At 43.6% G+C, this 24,764-nt stretch overlaps 1 protein-coding gene across 3 annotated transcripts in view; it reads right to left on the bottom strand.

Annotated features, from left to right (window-relative positions):
- Positions 1–24,764, bottom strand: part of RIOX1 (ribosomal oxygenase 1) — a 1,390,763-nt gene that overhangs the window by 316,817 nt on the left and 1,049,182 nt on the right. For all 3 annotated transcript variants that reach the window (XM_044059130.1, XM_044059139.1, XM_044059122.1), the window contains exon 9: positions 13,612–13,790. In XM_044059130.1, the coding sequence (XP_043915065.1) occupies positions 13,612–13,790 (179 nt within the window). The remainder of the gene's footprint in view (positions 1–13,611; positions 13,791–24,764) is intronic.

Here is a 24,764-nt window from a genome sequence, read left to right as displayed (position 1 = left end):
CAAGATGCAGAGGACAGGATGAAATGGAAACAGATGATCCGCTGTGGCGACCCCTAACAGGAGCAGCCAAAAGAAGAAGATATTAGTTTATTATTCCTACTCATCTTTACATAATACATTTCTTTAATTCATTGTCTTACTCATATATTGCTGAAATCTGAATAAACTTTTTAAATATTTTTCACTTTTAAGCATTAATGCTTCTAATTTTAAAGCTTAATTAGGATCGATATTTTAACTCATACACAATTCGTAACTCATTCATTATAAACCGCCTGTTTATGATGCTCTGTTTCTTATCAACTGTAGAAATGACAGGCAATGATAAATCTGGTGGAATTCCAAGTAATCCAAGAGTAAAATAGCAGAAAACACTGGATCCAAGGCAAGATACAATGACTCAGCTTAAATAAGACACACTAAAAACGTAAGCAAAAACGTTCGCCAGTATGGCTTCCTTAGGCATAACACTACAATAGTAAAACCAGTCCTTTTTATACAGTTTAATATCACATGACACATAAATTAAACCTGTTTTTGCAATTCCCTTAAACATGGTTTTAAAGATAGAGCCATTCAAGCCAGAATTTGTGCTCTCAAACGTAAAATCCACTGATATTCACTCATTTCTCTAGAATGTACTATACTCCCACCTCTCAGGGACTCAAGAATACTCAAGAACTTAAAATCATGATTAGCTCTTTTCTCTCCTTGATGCTTATAAAGTGGATTTGTGGGCATCTTCCTTTTAATTTCAGATAAAGTTTCTGATTTGTTTTGCCAATGTAATAAGAATTACACTGGTCAAAAGTTGCTAAATATATTAAAAAAGAAGTTATGTTCTTACCATATTTCATCTGTGGAGTCTATTTTCATTCTTCCTTCACCTGTGGGTTCCGGATCCGACCCGTCCTCTTTCCAAGCTGAAGATTCAAAGCTCGAGCTCCTCCTCTTTCTCCGATAATGCCTCATTCCTCCAGATTACCTCAGATTGAGTTTGTCCCTAGCACATGCATAGGATATAAATATACCTATATCTATAAATTATAAGATCACCAGGCAAGACAGAAAGAGAGAGAAAGACAAATACTTCAGAAGCTAAAAAAGGGAACTGTGGTTCCTCAAAGTCTATCTGACAGGTCTTACAAAATTTTGGGCAGGGGGAAGGAGGGCAGTAAAGTGAAGGAAGAATGAAAATAGACAACACAGATGGAACGTTATGGTAAGAACATAACTTCTTTATCTGAATATGTCAATTTTCATTTGTTCCTCCACCTGTGTGACAGAGTCCCAAGCTACAATAACTTAGGGTAGCCCTTATGGAAGGATATTCCAGAGCACCACAGAGCCAAAGACAGCCCTACTTCTGGAAGCAATTTCTAATATATAATGTGTAATAAATGTACATGAACTGAACCAGGAGGCAGAGGCACAAATATCAATTGACATTCTAGAACAAAAAACTTGAGAAGTCGTCATGGATCTCATAGCATGGGCTTTGATAGGTCCACCCAAAGGAATACCTTTTAAGGAATAAATGAAGGAAATGCAATATCTTAGCTACTTGGCCAGGGTCAGTTTGGCAACTGCTGCCCCTTTTCTACCATCTGAAAAAGATATGAACAATTGATCAGATTTCCTGAAAGATTTGGTCCTGTCCAGATAAAAATGCAATTGCCTATGGACATCCAGAAGGTGTAGCATGTACTCTCCTTTGTTATTAAATTAGGGAAAGAAAACTGGTAGGCTGACAGACTGATTGATATTGTTTTCAGAAGCAACTTTTAGTAAAAAGGACGGACTGGTCCAAAAAGATACTCTGCCTTTGTGGAAAATTAAATAAGGAGGTTTAGATGAAAGGGTGTACAGTTCCAAAACTCTCTCTGCTGAAGTAATTACTAAAAAGGCAGTCTTCCAAGACAGAAACTTCAAATCCACTTTAGCTGCCAGTAAGGAAGTACTAATGTCGTAATATCAAGGTCAGATCCCAAGGAGCAGTAGAGTCCTTGATTGGAGGATGAAGCAAAAAGGTACCTCTGAGGAAGGCCTTACATAGTTTTAACAATGCAAGAGGCATGTAATTCCTCCAACATGAAAATTTAAAATAGCTGCCAAATGAACTTTAACTGTGGAATAACTGGCTCAGTTTTGAAAAAGACAGGCCATGAAATGCAATACTACTGGGACAGGAGCTGTAAAGGGGTCAATAAACTTCTATTGAGCCCAAATGGAGAATCTCTTCCATTTGCTCTTGCAGATCTTTCTGGTCGATGCTTTGTGGGAAGAAATCAAAAAATTTTAGACTGGGGATGAAAGCCTGGAATGTCTAGCCATCATTGGAACTGGAGAAACTATGCAGTCAGTTTTTGGCCTTGAATATCCAGGTGAGTTTGCCCTGAGGGATGGGACAGTTGATCTGGCACAGGTTCCAGTGTCTATGGAGGGCAAACCAGGTGAGACCAAAGGAAGCTAAACCATACTTGGCGAGGCCAAAAGGGAGCAATGAGGATTACTTTGCTCTTCAAACGAAGTGCTTTCTGAAGAAATTTGGGAATCAGAGGTAACTGAGGAAATGCATAAAGTAGACCAGAGGGCCAAGCATGGACTATAGCATCTCTTGGTGACTGTCGCTGAGGCAGGAGCAAGGCAAAGAACCTGCTGCATTTGCTGTTGAGAGGGGTACGTAAAGAGATCGCAGCAAGGTTGACACCAGATTTGAGGAAGATCATGTTTGCCACTGACTGAATTAATGGCCATTTGTGTAAACTCTGTTGAACCTCTCCGCTAGAATGTTGGACTCCCCTGGAATGTGCATTGCAGTTAAAAAGTGAATGTTAGAGATCACCCATTGCCCCACACTAACTCCTTCTAAACACAGTGGGTAAAATCTGGTTCCACCTTGCTTGTAGAGATACCACACTACAGACATACTGTACATGTGGATCGCAATAGTCCCTAGAGGAAGAAAGCTGTGTAATGTTTGCAACACTAGAAAAACTGTTCTCATCTCTAGGATGTTGATATACAAATTGGTGTCCTGAAACGTCAACGTGCCTTAGATAGTCTGTCCCAGAAAATACCCCTTCCAACCTCTCTGGGAGGCATCTGTGGTTGGCATAGCATTTGGTGGAGGGAGAATAAAAGGATGGCCTTGGATGACTTCAGGACGAGTGTAGCCACCATAGAAGAGTCCTTGTATAAGTGTGACAGCCTGATGGGATTCAGTGTGTTAACAGTGAAAAGACCACTGGACTGACAGCTGTTGGCTAAGTGATATAAGTGCTACATTTTGTGTTATTTCTGCTAAATATCTGAGCTGTTGGCTAGCTGAGATTTATCTGCAATCAACCGGACGTATAAGCTAAATTAAGAACACTTTTATCTGCAATTTTTTCATATAGTACTGCATTTTATTTTTTTCACTGAATATTAATTGAGTTGAATATTGTGGCTTCTCTGTGTCTCTACAGGGAGCTTGTTAGAAGTGTAGCCAGTGGTAGCAGTGGGGGTAGTTTCACTTTGATATTCTGTGTTTAATTGTTAAACTGCCTAGAGGGTTTGTCTTGCCAGAGAAATGTTGCATCTTGTGTTATTTCTGCAAAATATCTGAGCTGTTGGCTGGCTAAGATTTATTTACCTGCAATCAACTGGGCGTACAAGCTAAATTAAGTACACTTTTATATGCACTTTTCTCATATAGTACTGCATTTTATTTATTTTTTTCACTGTATATTAATTGAATTGAATATTGCGGTCTCTCTGTGTCTCTACAGCTGGTTCCCCACCCCCCTCTCTGTTCTTGTTGTGGTGTTAATCTTGGTGGCTTTGAAACTGCATGCCCCTCTTGTAAATTTGTGTCTGGACACTCCTTCTGGGCCCATCTCATCTGCTCACTCAAATGAGAAAAGTGAGATCATATTTTGATTTCAGACAATCCTACTAGTCCCATCTCTTCAGCTTTATCTCCTGTGTACAGAGAAAGCATTTGGGAAGGACAACCCCTGTAGCCTCTTAATCCTGCTCTGTTCCCCACCTTGAAAAAATATATATACTTTATTCAGGTGTTCTTACTGTAACTGTCTCAGTTTGCTTTTCTGTGTGCTCTTATCAGTTCAGTTCCTCTTACTCTGCAATTATTACTGCTTGTTAGTAGCCTCCTAATTTACTGCCTTCTGCACTTGATTTTAGTCATTTAATTTAATTGCAAAATTGCCTTTTCTGTAACTAGTCTAGTCCAGATACAGATTTGCTGTATCCAGGACTGTTTGTAAGCTTCTGAGCCCCCAAGCCTTTCTGTGTTGGAGGGAAGCCTTCTAGCTTATCAGTGAGAGTGGTAAGCACTAGGTAGCCTATCTACCACAAGAGTGGTTTCTGCCCCAGAAATTGTAATTTACTGGCTGTTTGGGCAGTTTTTCCATCTCTTTCAACTTTCTGGATTAAAAGCCTGTTTGCGCGCATGTTTCCCACCTTTCCTGTAACTAGTCTAGTCCAGACACAGATTTGCTATATCCAGGACTGTTGGTAAGCTTCGGAGTGGTGCCAAAGTCTGCTCTTCAATTTTTCCCTTAGATCTGCTAGTTCTCTCCTCTCTTGCACGTTTACCAGCTTATTAGTCTAGTACTTTACCAGACTTCTTGTAGCAATTATTGTAGCAGACAAAAGTGCTATCAGCACTAAATGTTCTACAAGGAAACAGCTCCAGTACTTATTATTAATGCCCAACCCTCCAGGCATGTCTAAAGGTCAGTTCCCTGTGATTCCTATTAACCTGGTGAACTTGGGCATCCTGGGGCAATGTAGCAACTGCCTCATGTACACAGACAACCCTTTCCTCTTACCTCCCAACACTCAGACTTGTGAGAGATGCACTTAAATATCCAAACTGCAAGCCACACACTCTCCAACCAAGACTGGAATAGCTGGTCAAGAGGAGAAGGTCAACACTTACACCACATGGAACACATAGCCCTCCAGAACACACAGCAGCACTGCCTTCACATAAAAACACAAACCACACACCCACTTTCGTGGAGGATCTCAATAAAAATCTACCCAAACAGCAGAGACCTCCAAGGCAGAAATGCACTTGACCACCACAACACAACACTAATCATGAGACACATAACTCTCCTAAACATCATGCCACTCAACCAAAGCCTCCAAGGCAAATAGCATGCCCAACACACTAGTCATAGATGACTTGATAGTGAGGCACACTGATGTCCCGCTCACTAGGATGAATAAGGAGAAAGTAACAGTCAGCTGCCTGTCAGGTGCCAGGATCCGCCACAAAACGCATGCACTCAGGTCCCTCAACAACAGGTGCAAATATGACTCAGTCATTGTACATGTGGGTGTGAATGACCTGAGATGCATCTTCTTAGACTAAATAAAGAGAGACATGGAGGAGCTCTCAGATTATGTAGCCCAGGCGGGTATGACCCTAGCCCTGAGCAGCATCCTCCATCATCCAGAATGATACCACAGTACAAGCAGAAAATGATTGATTTCAACAACTGGCTAAGTTTCTGGAGTCACTCAAGGGGATCCAGTATCTGCCTGGGATGACATGACTGACAGACCTCAATGCTTTGCCAGAGATTGCCTGCATCTGTCACCTCTGGGCTTCCAGATACTGGTCAACGCTCTTGGCACCCCTATAGCGCTTTTTAGGTGGTGTTCCAAAGACTAAATTACCACAGTAACAGCTACAAACAAATGCAATCTGAGGGTCATGCTGCTCAATGCTAGAAGTCTAAATCTCAAAATGCACTCACTCGACGCACTCCTTAAAGTGGAGAACATCAACAATTATGCTATAACACAGACCTGGTTCAAGGCAGCAGAAAGCACCCCTACACTACCAGGCTATAACTCTTTCCGCACCTTTTGACCCCAGAACTTGGACCGAAGCTCCAAAGGTGGTGGTGTTTTCAGAGTAATAAAGGATGTGCACACCACCAGAGTGGTAGCCCAACATAACACATCAGAGGTACTTCAGATACAGCTAACACTGGGTAAGACAGTGATTCAGGTCATAGCCTGCTATAGGTCCCCAACCATGTCCCAAGACTCACACTCCACGTTCCTAAGCACCACGGTGAATATTAAGGTCCAACCTAACACACTCATACTAGGCGACTTCAACTACCACTCCATTAACTGGGAAAACTACTCATGTACCAATACACTTGCCCAACGTTTCCTGGAGTTCATTAATTCCAGTGCCCTGGACCAACGCATTCTTACCCCCACTAGAGGTAGCAACATCCTTGACCTGGTCATTACTAACATGGGTGACCGTTGCTCTACACCAATAGTCAAGTTCCTCCCTCGTTAGATCCAACCACAAACTAATCAACTTGGAAATCCACATCCCACCCACCCCCCCAAAGGTAACCAACATGAAAAACTTCTCCAAAGCTAACTTTGGACTCCTAAAAACAGAGGTGGCTAAATTCACGGCACCCATGCAAACGGCAAATAGTTGCATGACTGCCGATTCATACACCAATGCACTGTACGAACAGGTAGGTACATAAATGCATGGATCTTGCCATACCCAATAGAACCAAGACGCTCTCCTCCAAAAAAAGGAAGCCAATCTGGTGGTTCCCTGCCATAAAAAATGAGGAAACTGATGCGGTATAAGGTGAAGTCCCAAGAATGGAAAAACTCCCTTATCAGCCTCAACAAAAAGTTGAGATCCCTCATCAAATCCTCTAAAGCTAGCTATGAAAACAGAATTGCAGCAGATAGTAAAGACACCCACAAGGCCTTCTATAGTTATGTAAAGAATCTCCACGGCAATACCTAGATTTGCTCTGAGCTACTGCACAATGGTACCTCCTATACCAACCCAACAGATATTGCCAATATACTGGCCGACTGATTCAGTGCCAACTTTACCCCCCCAAAGGACCAATCACAATACCAGTAGATTGCCAGGCATCCAGTATTACTGCTGCACAGTTTAAAACAGGACTGTCCAAGGCCAAGAATACAGCTTCTATGGGATCTGACAATATCCCTGGCTGTGTTCTACATGAACTACAGAGTGAACTGGCACCTCACCTGTGTGCCCTTTTCAATCACAGCCTCACCTCAGGCTCTGTCACTACTGAATGGTGCACTGCCACAGTCATCCCTCTCCACAAATGAAGAGCGTCTGCAGACCCTGGGAACTATCACCCCATTAGCCTGACGAGTCTGATATGCAAAGCTATGGAATGCATCATCATGGAAATAACAAACAAGGATACAGGGAATTTCCAAACTCTGGATCCCACACAGTTTAGTTTTGTGAAAGATAGATCATGCCTGCTCAACTTGGTTGACTTCTTTGAGTCAGTCACCAGAGCTGTGGATGAAGACGTGGTTCATACAGCCTACCTTGATCTGGCCAAGGCCTGTGATACCATTCCCCACTCAGGCATCATATAAAAACTCACTAAGCTAGGCATCAACCCCTATATCACTAGGTGGGTTGCAAACTGGCTCACAGACAAAATCCACAGTGTGAAAGTAGCTGACTCAAAGTCAGACTAACGACTAGTCACGAGTGGAGTCCCACAGGGTTAGGTTCTGGGTCTTCTCCTGTTTGCTATCTACTTCTCTGAAGTCCAGGCCAACACAAAGGGACTCTGGCTGACAAAGGTTGCAGACTATTGCAAATTGGGAGCTATTATTAACTCCCCAACTGATGTTGACATCCTACAAAATGGCCTTACTGAGACCAACGACTGGTGTCAGAACCATGGCCTTAAGCTCAATGCCAAAAACTGTGTGTTATTCCCTTTGGGAAAAACCCAGTTCCCATGAATTACCACATAGATAGTAGTCCACTGAATGTAGAAGGCATTATACGAGATCTGAGAACACAAGCTGATGGCAACCTCTCTTTTGATCACCACATTGCCACTGTGGTCAGAAAGTTCTTCTATGTGGCACATCTCATTACTAAGGGTTTTGCATCCAGGAAGAAGGAGGTCATTGGTCTCCCTCTACCCTTCCCTCATTAGGCCAATCATCGAGTACAATGCCCCATTTGGCATGTACCCCACTAGACACCTGCAACAACTGGAGAGGCTGCAAAAGTACCTCACAAAGAGGATCCTGGGTCTTAAATACTTGTCCTATATGGACAGACTCAAAACAACCCCAACTATTCTGTCTCATATCGCCTACTTAGAGGCGATCTCTGCTTGACTTATAAAGTCATGTCTGACCCAGCTCTGTTAGAAATGCTACATCTAAAGAAATCCCAATCCCTCCACACCACAAGCTCCAGAGACCTCAACCTCATTACCACAATCAACAGAACGTACTGGAGGGACAGGTTCATAACCCAAAGACTGCCCATGCCATGGAATAGACTTCCCATACAAGTCAAGCAGAGCACCTCGCTGACCCTCTTCAACAGAAATCTTGATAAGTGGATGGGAAATAGGAAATTCACCCCAGGGATAACTCCAGTGGCTCTACTCGACAGAAGCACTGGGAACTAAGGTTGGGTGGCACGATGCCCGGGTAATCCTATGGCTAGGCTTGTAAAGGCCTGAGAGCCATTAGCCTACTACACATCTATGAACAACATCCACTGTAGTATTCTCATGTTCAACAGTGCGGTTGGTAATAGGGTTATTGTGGCAGCCATCGAGCCCAATGCCCTCAGCACCAATTCTGCTGGAGGACTGGGCCTTGCTAGAATCTGGGATATATGGCATTCGAGGGTCAAAACTCTGTCTGGAGGTAGGTAACCCACAGTTTTGGTCATGTCTAAATGTGCCCTGATAAAGTCTATCAGTTGAACTGGTCGCATTTGTGACTTTTGCATGTTGATTGTTATGTCCAGAATAGGAGCAAACCGTAACAGAAGTCCTCGGCTTAAATGAGTAAATGCCTGGTAAAACCGGATAGGAGGCAGTTGTCAAAATAAGGAAAGACAAGGAATCCATGCAGTCTGAGATAAGCTGCAACTACTGCCATACATTTGGTAAACATTCTGGGGGCTTTGGTGAGACCAAACGGCAGGACCTGGAACTGATAATGGCTGAAACAAAGATACCGTCTGGAGCACCTGTTCATCTTGATATGATACAACGTGTCCTTTAGGTTTATCGAGCACATCCAGTCATCCATCTTCAAAAAAAAAAAAAAAAGAGTAGGATGGACTGGACCATGACCATTCTGAACTTTGAGTTCTTCACCTTCTTGTTCAAAAAGGGAACAAAGTATCCTCTGGATACAATCCTTTGCACCCATCAACCATTTGTGATAGCTATTCAGGCTTCTGGGTGCAAGTATAAGCACCCCCTCAACTGCCTTCAGAAAAGGGCAGTCAGGCAACCCTTTAGGGGCACTGCAAGGGTCTGTCTGAAAAGGAATCCCGAGACCCTTGATTTCATGGAGCCCCTTCTCCTCAGGGATGGCATCCTGAACTATAACTGTTTCCCCCTCTGCCTCAAGAGGAAATGTCTCCATAAGCTTCCTGAAAAGGACCCTGTGATTTCCTGAATCACAGTTTTTTATCACCATGTTGATTCCTGGAGAAGGATCTTTGTGGTGTAGAGAACTGGATTCTGACAGCAAACAAGGTCTTTCTGTCCTTCTCACTCTGGGAGAGTGTGTCTTGAACTGTGGGGCCAAACAATGATGAACCATCAAAAACTGCATTGACAAATAACGTCTTGAAGGGCTTCATGAAGTCACACAACTGTATCCAGGCATGATGCCTAATGGCAATGCCTGAACTGGTTGCCCTTGAGGTGCCTTCCGCAGTGTGAGAAATTATCCTCAATGATGAATTGGATAGAGTGGCCATTCTGAAGGAGAAAACTTTGCGCTCCTCATCTGACATGGACTCTAGGACCGAGCTACAAAGTTCCTTGATTAAGCCCCTTTTTAGCCAGGTAAAATGGGACAAATAGTTTAATGCTCCAAGGCAAAGCTGGACCAAGCGTAAATTCTCTTTCCAAACCTGTCCAAAGCCCTAGACTCTCTGTTAGGGGGATGGACAATGGAGCTCTCCTGAGCTAGCTCTTTTTTGGTGGCTGCCACAACAACCATGGCATTTACAAGCATCGCTTTCATCCAGTGGGGTTTGACCAAGGCAGCTCTTAAGATCTTGTCAGCCCGCTTGTCAATAAGAGGATCTTCCAGGGGGGACACCCAGGATGTAGATGGGCCCATGCCTCCAAAAGCACAGTCTCCTATGAGTTACGTTTTGGGAGGACCATCCACTCTTCTGACAGAGAATCTCCAAGGCGTCTGCAAAACAGACACCAATGGGTGGAGATCTAGGGGATCCCACTCCTTCCTCAAAGTCAGTGTCAGTAGTGACAGATACCTGCAGGGAATCCAAGTGTCTCCTTTTACACTTTTTTCGAAGGACCTCCCCGGTGGGATGCTCATGGGAGTTATCGGAAGACATCTGGGGTTCCACAGTAGGGAAGGACTGAAGGTTTTTAAGCACAGGCTGTCCCAGCAGTAGAAGAGAGATCTCAGGCCCAGACTTCATGGAGGTAGGGATCGGGCCCAATGGGGGTCCCCCTAGGATGGGACAGGACCTTCTCCACCACTTCAAAAGCAGACTGACTACAAAGTCCTGGGAGCTGCCACATCAGAGCCGAAGCTGTCAGAGCAGACTTCTCTCGAGCCCCCTATATCCTCTGCTCAGAGTGGGATGTCAGAGCCAAGCTGCTGAATGTTGAAGCTCTGAGGGAAAGTGACAGCTCTGAAAACTTCTGAGTCAAAGTGCACCCCTCCCCAATCTGACATCTAAGCTTTGGCTCCAAGATGCACTGGGTCCCGCCACAGTCGGAGCCAAGCACATCAGGAATGTGGTTGGACAGGAAGTAATAACCACTACTGGATCATATGTCTTGGTTCTCGAGGCCATCAGATCTAACAACTCCGAAGCAGGACATTGGATCAGAGAAAGAGTCATGGGGCAGAATGGAGAATGTCTGCTCATGGATCCAGAAGGGGAAGGAGCTGGCAAACCCCCCATCTGGAGCTGTGCCTTCAGACATTTGCTCATCATTCTATCCAGCTCATGCTTGGATAAGCTCCGGGATGACCTGATGGAGCAGGATGCTGAAAGGTGGACTGGACATTCTTTTGGAGGAGGTCTCCGAGCAGGGAGACTTCTGCACCAAGACACCCGACTCTGAGGCAGCAATGGAAGCATGGGTAGCCAAAGGGAAAGCACCCAGTGTAGTCAGAGCCAAAGGCCTCAAAAATCCGATGTTTTAGGCACCTTTTCTGGCAGCTCATAGGACCTTTCAGGGGAACGTTTTCCCTGGTCCCTGGCCTCCTTGTGCTTCTTAGTAGGGGTTTGAGCCCGTGAAGTACATGGTTGAGTAGGAGCAGCAGCAGAAGGAAGCGACCCCTTAACCACCAGATTGTTCCTGCCGTCCACCAATGCCCGCTGATTAAATCCCTTACACACAGAGTATGTTCTATCTAAATAAGCTGGGCCTAAACAGTAAACGCAGTCCCTGTAGGCATCAGATAATGGAATCTTGTGCGCACGGGAAGTGCACTTTTTGAAACCCAAAGGTCTGTCAGGTTTTTCAGTCATGACAAAACCAGACAGAGACATAGAAAAAAAACAGAGAAAGAAGAAAGGGTGCAGAAATACCAGACTGCACAGATATGACACGTGGGAAAGGAGTACAATCTACTATTAGAGAAGGGGAGAGAGAGAGGACAATAAGAATTAGAAACAGGAAGGGCTAAAAGCTGATTTATGAACAAAAAATAGCCACTAAACAACTGGAAAGAGCTCTAGCAATGCAACCATGACGCTTTTCTTATGAGTGACAAATGAGATCTGAGGTAATCTGGGGAAATGAAGCATTATAGGAGAGAGAGAGAAGGAGCTCAAGCTTTGAATCTTCATCTTGGAAAGTGCCAGTCTCAGATCAGAGGTCAGATCTGGAACCCACAGATAGAGGAATGAATGAAAATTGACATGAGATTTTTTAGATTCACAACTGCCATATACCATTTCATCTAAATTATTTTCCATGTAAGGGATGTCTGAATGTCTTACTTGCAAAACATACACTGACCACATTTATAGGTGCCTTTTTTAATCTTCTGCATATGTAAAAAAGTTTGTGGCTGTTCTTTGTAACACAATAGCTGTTTCAGATTGGCGTTAGGTTTATGTCCAAAGTTGGGATGTGATGAAATCACACTCCTCAGCTCTGGAGTACCTGTAAGTATGTGCCAATGCCTGGTTGTAATCTCTTAATAAAAATACTAAGACAGTTAAAAAGTTAAAGACACTTAGGCTCATTACTGTTCTTGTTTTTATTATCGCTCCCACCATTATACTCGCAAGAAAACCGTGGCTTTGTTGATGTGTGACGTAACAGCTTGGTCTCCATACCAACAGAATCAACATCACATACTTTGCAACCCCTACTTTTAAAACTGGATAACATAGTGCCCAACTGGATAGCATATTTGAGTCCAGTGTGTTCATCCTAACGACCCTCAGCATCTGATTTCTGACAAACATTGATGAACATATACTGGCTTTACTATTCTAGTGTTATGCCTGAAGAAGCCATAATGAAGGTTTTGACTTGCATTTTTAAAGTGTCTCATTAAAGCTAAGTCATTGTATCCTGCCTTGGTTCCACTGTTTTCTGTTATCTTACTACTGTTTCACATCAACAACATGTTGGATTGGGCAATGTACCTTTATGTGTTAATTAGTGGGCATGTTATTAGTGTATTTAAACAAGCTAGGTGAAATAATTCCTCCAGTTCTAATGAGTTCCATTGTTAATTTTGTAAATTGTCAAAGCACTTAAAATTTAATGCAGCACACAACAAACAAAAAGTTATTTTCCAAGACAAAACGTGTGTTCCGTTGGTGTATGCACCTCATCACACACTTCTGCTTTGGTCACAACTCATTTCTTCCTTACAAGAATGCAGTAAGACATTTAAGGTATTTTTTTCTTATGATATTTGTTCCAGACTAGTCTTTCATCTGATCAAAAGGTTGAAAAAAGTGTCTAAAATGCATCACATGGCATCTAGAACCCCATGGCACCTGGGGGTCTAGCAGCCATCACATCCTCAGCTTAGTTCAGTTACTTCCTCCAGAATTATTATAGTGCAGTCTTTACCATATCTACTGTAATAACATTCTTGACCCCCTAGTCCCCACTTCTGGTACCTGAAAACACTAACAGAAACTTATATGTTTGACACTCTCAGCAGTCACAATTTAGCATGGATTCATAAGTATTTGCACGTGGCTCGTGTAGGACCAACGCAACAAACTTCCACTCAAGTAACACAGCAGGACTAGTAAAGTAAGTACTACAGAAAATAAAGCACGAAGTAAAAGTAAAACTTTTAAACACAACATTAAGCATGCTTGGTACCTCTGCAAGAAGCAGTTTAAGGAAAAAATAATGCTAAAGTAAAGTTATTAACCAGTCCCTATGAATCATTTCAAACACATTTTCAAGGGCTTTACATAAGCAGAGATGCATATTCTTACATTTAAATGAGAATGTTAAGTCACCAATCTACCATTAGTTCTAAAGATGAAGGAGATCTGTTACTCTTTTAATCACCTACCTTCTCCAACAAATCAGCCCAGGAATTCCGCTGATACGTAGACAATGTGATATGGAGGGAGTGCTGATCAGGAAGGCAATCTCCTTGGTGGATAACTCCTCGAGGGAAATACAGCAGATCCCCTGCTTCCAGTACAGTATCCAGCACAATTTCTCCTAACTCATCTTGACTGAAATTACCTAAAAATAATACCATAATATGAGCTAGTTATGCCTGACAATCACATTCATCATAACAATTTAAACCATTCAACAACTTTCTGTTTAATTAGCCATGGCAATAGATTCATGTTCTAAAAACAAAATATGCATGTTAAGCAAATATTTAAACATTAATGAAATCATTTTTACTTAAAATGCCAAATTTTGCTATAGAATTACCTAAAAAAGAAGAGACACAGGCAAGCACGCACACACACACACACACACACACACATTTATAAATACCCACGTTACATATGTAGGTATACACCAAATGCAATGATGTTTAGAAGTTTAAAACTTCTGGAATAAAATTCCCAAAATCAGTCATAGCCATATCAATGTAACTATGTTCTAAGTTTCTGTCCATAGCATACCTCTCAACCTCTCAGTGTAAGAAATCTGGACAAAGTCTAAAACAATGGGGGAACAAAGGCCCAAAAGTAAGACAGATTTTAAATACGGCTTATAAACTTAGAAAGTTGCTAAAACAACAAGATTTCTGTTAGCATACAGCCAAAAAGTTAGCGGTACAAACAAACAAGAATACCAACAAACAACTGAAAGACAACAATGGAATCAGGCAATCACCAGCCAGTCGTAAAAATATAACTTTATTAAGCGCTTTCATCCTATTAATAGGACTTCATAAGAATACAAGAGTAACACTCTGCCTTTTACATTTTATATAGGAATGGTGTTTGGGGAAGACAACTAGAATATTAACTGATTACATTTATATTAATTATAAAGAACGGAATAAGATCCAGGATTTATTTCTATAGAGGAAACAGTCAAACCAAGGGGGATGTTACATTTAGCAAAGTGCTCGACTTGCTTGGCATTCTATGTAGGCAAAACTGAAAGAAATTTACGTAAAAGAATATACGAGCAGCTGTACAGCATTAAAAATAAGAATGATAACAATGCATTATAGAAACACTGCATATGTTGTGCACAGTTTGAAAAGTTTCAATTTGGTATACCAGAAAAAATAATTCCCAACCCCAGGGGAGGCGAATGGTAAGTAAGATTGGAACACAAAGGACTTTTGTGGCAGCTTAATTTAAATGTTATCAATACCACAGTGTTAAATGGCTTTTTATCTATTCATCCAGTGTTGAAATTGAATGCTTTTGAAATTGTAACATTTTGGTTGCTTATGAAAAAATTTGTTTTAAAGGGATTTCAAGCCATCAAAGGAATTGAAGGAACCATGCTGTTAAATTGAAAGTCTGAAGACTGGGTGGGTCCAGACCCACCGGGTGAGAAATTAGATAAGAAATGGGATCCAAGACTCAAGGAGGATACTTCAGAAGAGCCCAAAGGTAGGTGAACCACACCTGATGGGAGCAATGAGGATTACAGTTGCTCTGCTACAGGCTGCCTTCTGAAGAAACTTAATAGCAGTTACAGGATAGGCATACAGGAGACCCAGGGGCCAAGCATACTGTACAGCATTCCTGGGTGACTGTCTCTGAGGAGGGACTAAGGTATAATAGCTGCTGCACTTAATGTTGTAAGGGGATCCAAACACACCACCATATGAGTACCTAGTGCCCAAAAAATTTGAGAAGCCACTTTTGGATTCAGGGACCACTTATGCAAAAAGATAATGTTCCTGCTCAAATTGTCTGCTAATATGATGGATTTCCTAGGGATGTGTGCTGCAACCAGAAACCATTGAGACAAAATTGCCCATTGCCAAACTCTCATGGCCTTTCGACAGAGGATAAGAACAGATTTTCCCTGTTTGCGCAGGTACCATATAACAGGCATGTTGCTGGTCTAAATTGAAATCGCACCCCTAGGGAGAAATGTCCTGAAAAGCCTGCAATGCAAGGAAGACCTCCCTCATCTTCAAGACACTGATGTGAAGTCTAATTTTTGTATTTGACCAGGTCCCTTGGATTGTCCTCCCCTTAAAATATCCCCTTCCCTAGAAGAGAGGTGTCCATGGCAACCATGCTCAGAAGAGGGGGGGAGAATGGATAGTCTCTCTGTGGACACCAAGGAAGACTTCAACCACCACCCGATTTGATTGTGATCAACCTCTGTCAATACAACTGGAAACTCCACTGGATGTGTTAGATAAGACCACTGCACTGCCAAAGTATACTGCAGAAAGTACAATTTTGTACCTACCATAAATGTAGATGTTCGAGTGTATATACTGCTGCAGTCATCACACTTGGGTTATCCTGCTGTCAGGCGGTCCCGCAGTCGGCCGAATCCCAAAGTCCAGGTCCGGCGTCGGTTGCCGTCGCTTCTTCCCTGACATCAGTGCGACAGGGGTATAAGAGGCAGCCGACGCCATTTTCTTCAGTTTTTCTTGCCCCAGATGTCAGGTGCCCCCAACTAGGAAGGCAATACAATAACTATGCAAAAATACCTTAGTATATAAACTGTAGTACTAGCTGTTAGCAAATACACCATATAGACATGCATCCAATTGATTGATGTACATGGAGTTATAAGTAACACCCTGGTATGTAGAGGGGATGGTGGGAGGGTAACCTGGACTGCAGCAGTATATATACTCGAACATCTACATTTATGGTAGGTACAAAACTGTACTATGTTCATCGTGTTATACTGCTGCAGTCATCACACTTGGGTTGAATCCCAAAGCTATGGATGGGTGGCTGGTACTAAACTGTGTTAGGCGAAGCTAGGATGCCCTGCAGAACTGCAGTGGCAAAACCAGCTCTGGTTTTTAAGTATAATGGAAGGTGGTAGGTGCTTGGTAAAGATGTGCACTGAACTCCAAGTAGCTGCCTCCAGAAAGTCCTTGGTTGGAACCCCCCCTGAGAAAAGCTGCTGAGGTAGCTGTAGCCCTGGTAGAATGGGATCTAATATTAACAGGCACTGCTTTCCCATGGTGTGAGTAGCAGAAGCGGATACAATGTGCTATCCATTTGGAGATGGTCTGTTTTGAAATAGCCTTTCCTTGTGATCCTGCAGCATAGGATACAAAGAGTTTGTCAGTTTTTCTGAAGGTCTTTGTCTTATCTAAATAGTAAAGTAGCTGTCTGTGAATGTCCAAAGAGTAAAGGAGTCTTTCACCTTTATTCTGGGGGTTTGGATAAAAGGTGGGTAAATGAATGGTCTGATTCAAAGCCACAATGGATACTACCTTTGGCATAAAGGTAGGGTTAGTTCGTAAAGAGACTCTGTCCTGATGGAAAATGATGCAAGGTCCCACTGCCATAAGTGCCTGTAGTTCTGAGACCCTGCGTGCTGAGGTAATAGCCAGCAGCAGAGCTGTTTTCCATGACAAGTATTGTAGTTCTGCTGAGAAGGCTGGTTCGAAAGGAGGCAGTGTTAATTTTTCTAAAACGAAGTTGAGGTCCCAAGCTGGCGTTGGGGGTTTTCTGGGGGGGGGGGTCTTATATTCTTAGCCCCTCTGAGAAACTGCCTTAGTAAAGGGTGTGAGAATATGGGAGGATCCATATTATATTATATTGAGCTGAAATGGCTGATGCATGGATCTTAATGGATGAGAAAGAAAGGCCTTTGTGTAGCATCTCAGTTAAATATTGCAGTATTTGAGGAATGTTTGGTATCCGAGGATTTTGGTCTTTAGCCTGGTTCCATGCACAAAATCTTTTCCATTTGTCTGAGTAAGTTTTTCTGGTGCTGGGCCTTCTGGCCTCCAAGATGACATTCAGGACGTCCTTTGAGAGAAGTGTTGATTGATAATTCAAGGTATTCTCCATGCAGCTAAATTTAAAGTCCTGAGCTGGCTGTGAAGGATCTGAGAGTTTGTCTGGGTCAACAGCAGTGGGAATTGAGGCAAGATCCATGGAGGGCTGTGAGTCAAGTTCCTTAGTAATGGGTACCAGTGCTGGCGTGGCCAGTCCGGAGCAATGAGGATCATTTGTGGTCTATCTGATCTGACTTTCAGTAGTACCTTGGTCAACAGAGGTAGTGGTGGGAAGGCATAGACTGTCAATGCTGTCCAACGGAATGATAGGGCGTCCACTTTCCAGGCTAGGGAGTGACAAGTCCTTGTGTAAAATTTCTGTAGTTGGCAATTGTTGGGGGAGGCAAACAGATCTATGTCTGGGCGTCCCCACCTTTGAGTTATCATTGAAAATACTTGTGGGTGTAGTCTCCACTCGTGAGGATCTGCCATATTTCTGCTTAATTCGTCTGCCAATATGTTTTCCTTTCCTGGCAGGAATTGTGCTTGCAGTTGTACTTGGTAAGTCAATGCTGTGTTCCACAAGGTCATTGCCTGTCTGCATAAAGGGTAGGGATGTGTTCCTCCCTGTTTGTTTATGTACCACATAACTGTGGTGTTGTCTGTCCTTAGTAGTTGTCCTGGATGCAAGAAGTCCTTGAAGGCTGTCAGTGCATTTTGCACAGCTAGCATCTCCTTTTGGTTGATGTGAAGATGCATTAGTTTTGCAGACCATTTGCCCTGTATGCACTGTCCTGCCATGTGTGCTCCCCAGGCGTAGTCTGAAGAATCTGTTGTCATAGTTTGGTTTGCTGGAGGTAAGACAAAAGGAAGACCCTTGTTTATTTGACATGCTTGAACCCACCATAGAAACTCTTTTTGAAGGCAGGGAATGAGAGGTATACTTGATTCTAGGCTGTGCCTGTGTTGAGTCCATACACTTTTCAGGTACCATTGTAATTTCCTCATATGCAACTTTGCATATGGGATTAGTTGAATGCAGGATGCCATGAACCCCAATGCCTGCAGGATTTTCCTTGCAGTGAACTGGGTAAAAGTTGCCATCTTTTTGAAGTATTGAGTCAATTGTTTTTGTTTGTCTGGCGTGAGATAAGCCATCTGGGCCGTTGTATTTAAGCTGGCACCCAGGAATATTATTTGTTGCAAGGGTATTAGCTTTGACTTCTTTTTGTTTACTGTGTACCCTAGGCAACTGAGCAGCTTTGTTACAAATGCCAGATGCTGTAATAGAATGTCCTTGCTGTCCGCTTGGATCAGGCAGTCGTCCAGATATGGATAAATTTGTATTCCTTGTTGTCTGCAGTATGTAGTTACCGATGCCAGGCATTTCGTAAATACTCTGGGCGCAGTAGAAAAGCCAAAGGGCAATGCAGAGAATTGATAATGCGTTGTACCTGCCAAAAATCTGAGATATCTTCTGCAATCTTGTCTGACAGGGACATGCAGGTATGCCTCTGAGGTCCAACGTTACCAACCAAGACTCCTTGCCCAGCATGGGAAGAAGCTGCTGTAGTATGAGCATTTTGAATTTGGGTACCTCCAGGTATGTGTTTAGAATTGAGAGGTCTAAAATGGGTCTCCAGGCTTTGTCCTTTCTTGGTACTAGAAATAGTCTTGAGTAAAAACCTTGGCCTTGCTCCTTTGTAGGTACCTTTTGAATTGCTTTCATATCCATGAGAGCTGAAATTTGCGTTTGTGCCTCTGCCCATTGGTTTGGAGGCAGATTTGGCATGCCTCTCATCCGTGGTAAAGTGTGAAAATGAAATCTGTAGCCTCGGGTAATAATATCCAGAACCCATTTGTCCTTTGTTATGATGCGCCAATTTTGTGGAAATAGAGCCAGTTTTCCTCCCAAAGGTGCTGCCAGGGCAATTTTGCTTGGAGGCAAAGAGGGAAGTCATTGTGTTTATTTCCTGAAGGGTTGAGATCTTTCGTCTCCACCTCTTTGAGTTGTTGTATGCCATTGTCTAGGCCTGAAAGAACCTTGTGGCTGGCCTCTGCCCCTTGGGCGTCTGTACCTACCTTTTTGGGGTCAGTCTGATGCAGGAAAGGACCAGTTTTTTGATTCATAGGTTCATACTAGGCTATCTCCCTAAGGGCATTTATAAGCCTAGCCCAGAGTTTTGTGGCTTTCGCCACCCCTTTAGTTTGGAGGATACTATGCCCATTATTTTGCTGTGCCTCTGTCAAGCAGTGACACTGGGATAATCCCTGGGGTATATCTGCGATCTCCCATCCACTGGTCAAGATTTCTCTTGAACAAAGCCAGTGAGGTGCTCTGCCTCACATGTACCGGGATTTTGTTCCACAGCATAGGGAGTCTCTGGGTGATGAATCTGTCCCTCCAGCACTTCCTATTAATAACCGTGTCAAGGTTTAAGTCTCCCGCCCTTGTAGTTCTGAGGGATCTAGATTTTTTGAGGTGAAGCATGTTCATCAATTCTGGGTTGGACATGGCCTTGTATGTCAGGCACAGGTCACCTCTGAGCAGGCGGTGGCGACTGAATAGAGCTGAAGTTCCTTCAGTCGGGCAGCATAGGACATATTTTTGAGACCCTTTATCCTTTTGGTGAGGAACTTTGGGGCCTTTCCAGTTGCTGCAGGTGTCGTGTCAGATACATTCCGAATGGGGCATTGTACTCAATCATTGGTCTGATGAGTGATGAGTACAGGGGGACGATGACTTCCCTTGATCTAGATGTGAATCCCTTCATGATCAGGTGGGCAATGTAGAAGGTCTTCCTAACTACTTTGGCAACGTGAGGGTCAAATGAAAGTTTACTGTCAACCTGGGTACCCAGATCCCTGATAACCTCTTCTGTGCTTAGTGGGTTGCCGCCTATATGGTAGCTAGGGGTAACCTTGTTTTTCCAGAAGGGTATGACTATGCATTTTTTGGCGTTTAACTTTAGGCCATGGCTCTGGCACCAATTTTCTGTTTCTATAAGACCCTTCTGAAGGATATCTGTGTCAGATGTGTTCTCAACTATGGCGCCCAGTTTGCAGTCATCTGCAAATTTTGTCAGCCATAATCCTCCTGTGTTTGCTTGTACTTCTGAAAAGTAGATGCCGAACAGGAGAGGGCCCAGGACTGAGCCCTGAGGGACACCACTTGTGACAGGCTTTGAGTCTGACATGGCGCTAGCAACTCTGACCCTGTGGGTTCTGTCACTTAGCCAATTTGCAACCCAGCTTGTGACGTATGGGTTTACATTTAAGCTGATGAGTTTTTCAATGATACCTGAGTGGGGTATTGTGTCAAAAGCCTTTGCCAGGTCGAGGTAGGCTGTGTGGACTGCCTTTCCCTCATCAATGGCCTTGGTGACTGTTTCGAAAAAGTCAACCAGGTTTAAAAGGCATGATCTGCCCTTGACAAAGCCAAACTGGGTCGGATCCAAAGTCTGCAAGTCTCCTATGTCTTTATTTATGAGTTCCATTATGATCCTCTCCATAGCTTTGCAGATCAAGCTTGTCAAGCTGATGGGACTGTAATTTCAGGTCGGTGGAGGCACCGCCTTTGTGAAGTGGGACCACAGTTGCGTCACGCCACTCCTTAGGCACGTATCCTGAGGTGAGGCTAAGATTAAACAGCTGCCCTAACTGCGGGTTTAATTCCTCATCGAGTTCGTGGACCACACATCCGGGGACACCATCTGGTCCCATGGATGCTGTGTTTTTTGCCTTGGAGAGAGCAGTTCTCACCTGAGCGTTAGAGATGTTTGGGGGGCTATAATTCTCTGGTATAGATATCTCACCTTTGGGGAGGGGAGAAGTTTGCAATGAACCTGTCAGCCAGTATGTTGGCAATGTCTGTAGGTTCAGTAATTTTTACATCATTTTGAACTAATTCTGAGCATATCTGGGAGTTTCCTCCCAGGTTTCTAACATAGCTAAAGAAGGCCTTATGATTGTCCTTTGAGTCCTTAGCGACTTTTCTCTCAAAATTTGCCTTGGATGATTTTATGAGAGATCTTAGTTTTTACTTATAATGATCAAGGGTGTTTTCCCTTTTAAGGATTTTGCTCTATCTTGTAGTAGCTTCCTCCTTTTGTTGTAGAGCTTGTTTATGGCTGGGGTCCACCAAACTGGGTGCTTGCCTTTGGTACAAAGAGTCTTTGTTTTGTTTGGGATTGCCTGATCCATGCAGTCCTGTAGGTGCTGGTAGAAGGCATTTGTAAATGATTCAGTGGCTTGAGTAATGGTTTCCAGTCTCGGGGCCTTAAAAGAGACCACACTAGCTTTTAGAAGTGTGAAGTCGGCTTTTGAGAAGTTCTTCACTGTGGTCTTTTTATCTCAGGTGGGGCGGATGTGGACTTCCAGTGAGATTAGTTTATGGTCTGATCTCACCAGTGAAGCGTATACCTCCGGTGTTGAACATTGTGACCCCATGTTCGTGATGATGAGATCTAGTATGTTATCTCCTCTTGTGGGGATGGTGCCTAGTTGTTCCATGGCATTTGAGTTTATGAACTCTAGGAACCTTTGGGCTAGAGTGTTGGGGCTTGAGTAGTGATCCCAGTCTATATTCGGGTAGTTGAAATCACCTAGTATGATGGTGTTTGGAGATACATTTATCCCCTCCAGTGTTTTCAGGAAAGCTATGTGAGGTTCCTGAGATTGAGAGGGTGGCCTGTAACATGCTACAAATTGCAGAGCAGTCTTGCCTATGGTTAATTGCACCCGGTTTCTGCTGAAACGAGGAGGTTGTACCTGTAAAAAATCTTTAACTGTTTGCAAAGATTTTGCCTTTTCTTCCATTTTCTTTAAAACTTCCTCTGCTTTGACACAAAGTAACACATCTTTCTGCAATGGAGCATCCAATAACTTTGCTTTAACATGTTCTGGTAAGGCTTGCTCTTTTAACCAAGCATGCCTACGTATTACAGACCCTGTGAGAGCTGCTCTACATGAGGCTTCCAATGAATCAAAACCACACTGTAAGGTATGCTTTCCCACCTGTTCTGCTGCACGCAGCAAATCCTGCATCTCTTTGAAATCAGGTTGATCTGTCTGAGGGGTCATTTTCTGCTTTAACTGTGTAATCAAGTACTGCTGGAATTTTAGCATGTGGAATTGGCAGTTTAAGGCCCCCATGGCCAAAGTGGCAGACGTATACACTTTCTTCCCCCATCTTTCTAATGCTCTGGAATCTCTTTCAGAAGGTAGTGGATTCTTAGCAGTTGAGGCCTTAACCCCTTTGGGACCCTGGGAAATGGTTTTGGGGTTTGCAGCAGGACTTTTATATAGAAACTTGTGAGTATCAGGAACTCGGTAGTGTCTGTCTGGTTTAGCCGGTGCAGGGGGTAAGGAATCTGGGTTTAGACGAGATTCGGTGTAAACATCATCCAAAATGTCTAAAAATGGAGGAATTGCCAGGGGTCTATGCTGTGGAAGAAGAAACAACTCACGGAGTCTTTTCTTAGAGTCAGAGTAATCCTGGCCTTCCCAGTGGAAGTGTTCCCTCATGGTGTGTAAAGTTTCCCCAAAAGAGTAGTCTTCAGGGGGGAGACAGAGAGAATGGACTCTTCAGCATCTGAGTCTTCATAAGGAGGGAAGAAATAATCCTGGTCCCCAGAGTTAGTTGAGGAAATGGATGCTTGGTCAGAGAAAGGATCATCTTCCTCCAGTCTAGGCCTTTTGTCAGGTGGGGGTTGGGAACCCCTGATAAGGGTAATTAAATCCTCAGCCATCTTAAGCATCTGTTTTTTAGGCATAGGGGCCTGTGGGGGGGGGGGGTTGAATCCGGTTTCCTAACTTTCAAGGGGGCTTTAAGTTTAGCATAAGACTTAATAGAGATAGTTGTCGGTTTGAAGACACCTTCAGAAACCGAAGGCCTATCCAAAATCTCCGGATCACCGTCAGGGCCGGCGTCCGAGGGGTGAGATGGAACCGGCTCCTGAGGCCCAGCTTATTTGGTCTGGGAGGCCGTCAGAATTTCTAAATCAGCGGTAGTCAGGGGCTGCGTAGGCACCTCGCTGAAAATTGGAGAACTGGCGGCAGGCCTTGCTGAGGCCTCAGTATCTGGTCTTGGCTGCCTGTCCTTATCCTTGCATTTTTTAATCATTGCTGATGTCGGTTGCTCCGACGGCATGCTATAGTTACATTTTCTGCCAAAATAATGTTGGGCGAATTCTGCCCGACGCTTGATTGTACGTTTGTTGAATCTAGCACAAAACCGACAACCAGAGACGTTGTGGTCTGTGCCTAGGCAAGGAATACAATAAGAATGAAAATCCTTATGAGGTATCTGCTTCCCACAAGAAATGCAATTATTAACTGTCTGACATCGGTCTGAGGCAAGAAAAGTTTCCCCAATGGGGTACTTAGCTTTAGAGAAGACTTGGGGCTGAAATTTGATGCGAAAATCTCAGGAGCTGGCCGACCGGCACTTGCGAACTGCTTCTGCTTCGGGCACCATATGGCAAGAAAGACTGGAGAAAATGGCGTCGGCTGCCTCTTTTATACCCCTGTCGCACTGACGTCAGGGAAGAAGTGACGACAACCGACACCGGACCAGGACTTTGGGATTCGGCCGACTGCAGGACCACCTGATGGCAGGATAACCCAAGTGTGATGACTGCAGCAGTATAACACGATGAACATCCCCCTCATGTAGTACCTTGCAAGGGGAACCAAGCAAATGGCAGATGCTGTGTGTCCCAAAAGCTTGAGAATAAGATAAGCCGGAGGTTTTAGGCTAGAGGCCAATGAAAGAGCCAGACACCACAAGGCTGACACTCTGGAGACTGGAAACCTTGCAATCTGAGAAACTATGTCCAAGTAGCAAACTATAAACTCTACTGAGTGCACACTAAGACCACCAGATTTTTGGAAGGTAACTGTGATTCTTAAGGAGCTGTACAGCTGGAGTAATATATCCCGGGCATTGATCAATGATGCTCTTGTGGTGGCACTCGGGAGCCAATTGTCCAGGTAAGGAAAGACCTGAAACCCTTGCAGCTTGAGGCAGGCAGCCATCACTGCCATACACTTGATGAATAGGGGCAGTGCTGAGACCTACAGGCAAGCTCCTGGAATTGATACTGACTGGCTCCCAGCCAGAACAGAAAACTTCTAGATTGACTCACTATCTTTATATGATGGTAGGTGTCCTTAAGGTCTACAGCACACATCCAATTGTCCTTTCTCAAGACTAGAATGGACTACACCATGACCATCCAAAACTTTGTCTGCTTGGTGAAGCAGTTCAACTTGCTCAAATGCAAAACTGGCCTGAGCTCCTTGTT

Source organism: Protopterus annectens, chromosome 1.part2, assembly GCF_019279795.1.
Source record: "Protopterus annectens isolate FY-2018-M chromosome 1.part2, PAN1.0, whole genome shotgun sequence".
Classification (NCBI taxonomy): domain Eukaryota; kingdom Metazoa; phylum Chordata; order Ceratodontiformes; family Protopteridae; genus Protopterus; species Protopterus annectens.
Note: the sequence above shows the minus strand (reverse complement) of the source record. Positions and strands in the feature narration are given on the sequence as shown.